General features: G+C 43.7%; 1 protein-coding gene across 1 annotated transcript in view; it reads right to left on the bottom strand.

Annotated features, from left to right (window-relative positions):
* RHNO1 (RAD9-HUS1-RAD1 interacting nuclear orphan 1) overlaps positions 1-1,348 on the bottom strand; it is a 2,354-nt gene extending 1,006 nt beyond the window's left edge. Inside the window, exon 1 of the mRNA XM_018576479.1 lies at positions 1,106-1,348. Coding sequence (XP_018431981.1) covers positions 1,106-1,273 — 168 coding nt within the window. The 5' untranslated portion in view covers positions 1,274-1,348. The remainder of the gene's footprint in view (positions 1-1,105) is intronic.
* Positions 1,349-5,627: the final 4,279 nt, after the last annotated feature.

Here is a 5,627-nt window from a genome sequence, read left to right as displayed (position 1 = left end):
GGGGGGGGGGGCAAAAAAAAAATCTTGCACCAGGGCCCTTTGTTCCTTAGCTCCGCCACTGCCAAAATGAATAAATACATGAAGAAAAATCCATTAAATGTAGAAGGAAAGGCTAAATAACCCAACTGGTAAATGTTGTCTACCTATTGCTCCGATACTCCCTGCATAGATTTTCCTTTAACTCGCCATCTAAATACATTCCTTTCAAGTCTTGCTATGTGGAGACTGCAAAGCTCCAGATCCATCCTCTTTCTCTGCTGGTGGCGGCCATGAACGCTCTCCCAGCTGACCACACCTTTAGCACTATGGATGCTGGCAGGATAACATCATTGCAGGTGGATCAGTGGCAAATGCGTATGCCACTTTCTTTTTTGCAAAAGCATAAAAATTTAAAACTTAAAAAAAAAAAAAAAAAAAAAAAAAGCTTACACTTGCAGTGCGGCTGCCTCCATACTGCAAGGATTAGGTGCTTGTTTTGGTGTAGGACAGGGGTGGGCAAACTCCAGCCCTCCAGTTGTGGTGAAACCAAAAATCACATCATGCATCCATCTCTGGGAGTCAAGCCTGTGGCTGTTAGAATCTTGCAATGCCTAATGGGATTTGTAGTTACAGCACAGCAGGAGGGCCAGTATTTACCTACCAGAAATAAAGCAGAATTACTTACCTGATCCTCACTCCCTCCAGGCTGCTACACCGGACCTCACAGTCTCTTCTCCCCCGGCAGTCTAAAGCCAGCTGATGCCATCACATCCCATGCTGGTCTATTAGACCTGCATGAGACCTTCCTGCAAATGACATTCCATAGCTGAAGCGGAGCGCTGACTGCTGCGAGACTAAGGTAAGAAAAACTGCTTTATTCCAGCCCCTATACCAAAACGAGCACTTAACCCTTGCACTGCGGGGGTAGCCACACTGCAAGGGTAAGCCTTTTATGTGCATGTAGTTCGTCTTGAATATTTATTTTCACTGGAGTCTATCGAGATGTCGATTTATTAGGAAATGTATGTGGGTGGCATCAGAGAAATGGGGAGGCAACCTTTAACAGAAGGGCTATTGTGTAGCCTTTTCTTACACTTTAACGGTGTATGAGCAAGTGCAAATTTACCCACGATGTGGCTGCGTTGTCATCCAGGAGCTTGGTGGGCACACATATAGGGTTATCTGCCTTTGATGGAGCAGCCCCATACTCATGAATGGGCCCCTGCTCTGGACTCTCCAAGAAGGTCAGGCGTCCTTTCCGGGGGTTACAAGCAGTCCTTTTCTTGGCAGGCATGAGCACTCAGATTCTCACAGGGTGGGAACCGCATGGTGGAAGGGTACAGAGGATGGGCCATGCACAGGAGCAACCAGAGATCCTACATCTAATGGCTGCAGGGAGGTGTCTGCTAACTGCTCACATCAGGTCCCAAATCTGAAAAAGAAAAAGAGAAACATTATTAACCCCTTCATGACTGAGCTTGTTTTTAGTTGCTGTTCGTAAATGACTGGACACACTTTTGACATTTTTGCTGTGTGATTCTTCCACGTCAGTAATATACTTTCTTACAAAGTGCACCCACACATATTATATATTGTTTTTTAGAGGACAGATAGGGCTACATATTTATATCACATATGTGTGTCTAACGCCTCACTTAGGACAAATAAAATATAAAAAAAAGAGGAAAAAAAACGTTAAAAAAAAACACTTTTTTCCCAGTTTTGATTTGTAGTATTTTTTTTACAACACCAGCACAGCTAAAAAAAATGCAATAAATACATTCATTTATTTGTCCCTTATTTTATTTTATTTTTTACACTTTTCACTTTTTTTTTAAACTTAAAAATTGTATTTTATTTATTTAATTATATCAAGCAGTCATTGTGAATTAATCTCACTGTTACTGCTTGATAAATTAATACATTTTTGGTTATTATCAGGCTGCTTCAAACTTCAGAACAGCCGATAATAAGTTAGTGACACTGATCCTGCAGCAGTTCAGGATTCAGCTGTCACTAAAGGTTTTCTGATTGTTGCAACAACGATCAGCAAACAAACATTCTTCTTTCAGGAATAGATACATTGTAGGAATAGACACATTATGTATCTATTCATGAAAGAAAAAAAGAAAAAAAAGCCAGTATAGCTTGAGAGAGGTATCTCTCTCGATCTATACGAGTTGTCAGAATGCCGGCGACAAAAGCCGGCAACTGTGTCCCTCTGCTTTGACTCTCAGACACCCGATATTAAGGTATCGGGTGTCTGAAAAAGGTTAACCCTTTCATTAATGAATGCCTCTGTAGTAAGGACATCCATTAATGAATGTTAAAAGCTGATTCTCAGCGTTAACAGCCCTCTAAAGAAGCAAATAACTCGTCACGTACAGTGTACGTGACAAGCCATTTGGTCCCTTTGTGGTTGGACGTACAGTGTACGTCTCCCGTCAGGAAGGGGTTAAAATCCATCCAAAGCCCAAACTCTTTTTCTTTAGTTTTGGATGGCGCATGTAAGGGTTAGAAGCCTTGTCTAATTTTATAGCGGTGTGCGCCTCCACTGGGAAGATTCACCTTCTCTATATGTCCAGGTGTCCATTGTCTGTCGGACAGAACGTGACGGAAGTCAAAAATTTTACAGCCTTCACCAAAACAGGAAATGAAAAATCTTCCACTGGGGACACATGTTCTGATGACAACGAAGAGGGAAATTCCCTCATTCTGGAGAGATTTCCTCTCACTTCCAGTTATGTCCACAGGACAAGAAATTTATCAAAAGAACACAGACAATAAAATTAACATGGATTGTATCCATTCTCTTCTATAGAGACCCATTCACACCAGCAAGCCGCTCTAAGAACACTCAACTGCTGGTGTGCATTGAAAGGCACTGTGCTAATGAGCCAATCCCAGTGCATGGTATTGTTAACTTTTTTTTTTTTTGAACTTTATTGAAATGTCACAAATGTTTAATTAAAGTGACACTAAACTCGAGAGTTAAATCTCAACCATGCATTTAAGTACCTTAACCAATAACAAAATTGTATCTTATTTGTATATCACCCGGCTGTAGATCCTCCAATCATCTCTTAATTGGTGCCGACACTGTCCTTCCTTCTGGAGGGGGGCTACTTTTGTTCCCCATGGTCCCTGTGTGTGTTGTAAGATAATCACCGCTCCAAGCTCGCTCCCGTGATGGACTACAATCCCATGTATAGTTTACTAATTTGTATTGAGATTGTAGTCCATCAAGTGAGTGAGCTTGGAGTGGTGGCTCCAGGGACCATGGAGAACAAAAGTATCCATCCCCCAGAAGGAAGGACACTGTCAGCACCGATTCAGAGATGATTTGAAGATCTAGAGGCCGAGTGATACACAAATAGGATACATTTTTGTACATAGTTGGGGGACTTGAATGCATTTTTAAGATTTAAAAGGTGATGAAACCCTCACTGTTTTTGCATATATCTACAGCTAGCAAGATATACTTTTTGAGGTTTTCATGAGCTGTAAGCCATAATCACCACAATTATGACAAATCACGGCTTGAATTATCTTGCTTTGCATGTAATGAGTCTATCTCATATATTAGTTTCACGTTTTAAGTTGCATTAGTGAAATAAATTAACTTTGCACGATATTCTAAGTATTCGAGTTTCACCAGTATATAAAAAAAACATTTTGAAAGAGGTTTAAACTTACCTGTGTCTTCGCCGCGCATTCCCATCCGAACATCTGAAAATTTCTCGGGCGGCTGCAAAGGATCTTGGGCCGGGCGCATGTGCAGTTCAGATCTTCAGCTGGGAGATGACACAAGGTAAGTATATGGAGCAGTGTGCACCCGCACAGATTCCGTGGGACATCAGAGAAGAGGAGGACAGGGGAGTCAGCGCTGGATCGGAGACCTGCAGCAGCACTGGAGGGACAGTAAGGAAGGAGATCGGATTAAGAGACATCATTTAAGGTAAGTCCCTACACTAACATTGGGGGGGAGGAAAAAGAAAAATCCTTTAATGTCACTTTAACTGCTGAGTTTAATGTCACTAAGTTCTATGGGCACAGCGCCGCACCATGATTGGCTAAAGCAAAAAAAAATACAGCCTGCAGTACTTTTTTTTTCCCAGTGTGCACCACCGCAACATGGTGGCGTGAACTGTGATCATTTAAAACAAGGCAAATAGCCTTGCCTGTGTGTGGCCAGCACCGTCCCAACGCTTCCGGTGTGAATGGGCCTGAAACAACAGTTTTGGCTACTAAAATACTTTAGGGCTGTTAACGGGCATTCTTTTCAAAAGTTACATTTGTTATACAAATGTATGTGATGGAATAGCAGACATAGCATTTGGCAAAGAAAAGGCCAAGTCTGACTTGCTTTGCCTATAGGTCAAACGCACTTCAATAGGACACGATGCATCCAAAGAAACGCAGCGCAATGCAAAACAGCATAAGCAGTAGAAACGCAGCCTCTGAACTATGTGCGCTGCTCCATTGTAGTCAAAGGAACTTTCCTAACCTGCGTTCCAAATGTATGTCAATACAAGAGAACAAGACCCATCAACATGAGCCCAAAAGAAGAAAACAAAGAATTCATGACAATGATAAACACATGTTACATATTGTTGTCAATACCACTAGCTCAGGAAATATCCATTGTTTATAAAGTTTTCTGTGGGTTACTGAGCAGAGATCCGCTATATCACCCCACTGCAGCCCTCCTCAGTTGCCATAGCACTAGTAACTGGCACATAAAAGGTTGACTAGTACAAAGGGGTATACTTTAAGTCACTGGTTACCCATATGTACAATGAAAGGGAAGATGTTGCCTGAAACACCCAAATATGCTGTTTCATATTTCAGTAAAATAAAAGATGAGGCCTGTTGGTTGCTCTGGGTGATACCTGTTGGATGGGCAATGCTCAGTTGCTATGGCGTGATACTTGCTGGTTGCTATGGGCAGTACTCAGTTGCTATAGTGTGATACCTGCTACTCCTGCCTCATTTCTCTGACGGATCATCTGACTGTGAACTTTGAGTCAGCAGTTCCCTGTGGCATACAAAGAGATTCAGCCCCTCTGTGGAAAGATGTCAATAACAATGTAGGATAATAACGGCAAGTTATCGCCAAACACCCCTCCTCTATGCCCCCCAACCAAGCTCTGCACCCCCTCCTCACCCAAATCTCCCGACTGCTCCTTTCCCTCCGTCCCACTTCGCCTCCTTCTCTCCCTCACATTGGCTACCGCCCCACGTGACGATCCGCTCTGCTATTGGCCCCAGCTGCTCCTTCTTCCCCCCAAACGCCCAAACCCCGATTGGCAGCCGACTGGTGGATGCGGCGAACCCACCAGCCATTGGCGGGGTCGGGTTTGACGTCAGACGTACGAGTGCCGCCATTGGCCGCTCCGGTCACTTGACAGTACGTGTGCCGCAAAGCGCGAAAATTCAAACCGCGGCGGCCGGAGGAGATCTGAGAGTCGAGAACTAGGCGGTGAATGGAAGAGACACTCCGGTAAGGAAGTGCCGGGTGTGAGTGTATAACGGGGCGAGGGGAGGAACTAATATATAGCTAGCGGGCTACGAGAGGGGGCCATGGGTTATAGTGATCACTGCTCTGTGTGCAAGAGGAGGAACGGGGCCTGCTGGGATAACTATTA

Source organism: Nanorana parkeri, unplaced genomic scaffold (assembly GCF_000935625.1).
Source record: "Nanorana parkeri isolate BGI_ZX_2015 unplaced genomic scaffold, ASM93562v1 scaffold67, whole genome shotgun sequence".
Lineage (NCBI taxonomy): Eukaryota > Metazoa > Chordata > Amphibia > Anura > Dicroglossidae > Nanorana > Nanorana parkeri.
The sequence above is the reverse complement of the archived record's forward strand: the minus strand, read 5'-3'. Positions and strand labels throughout refer to the sequence as shown.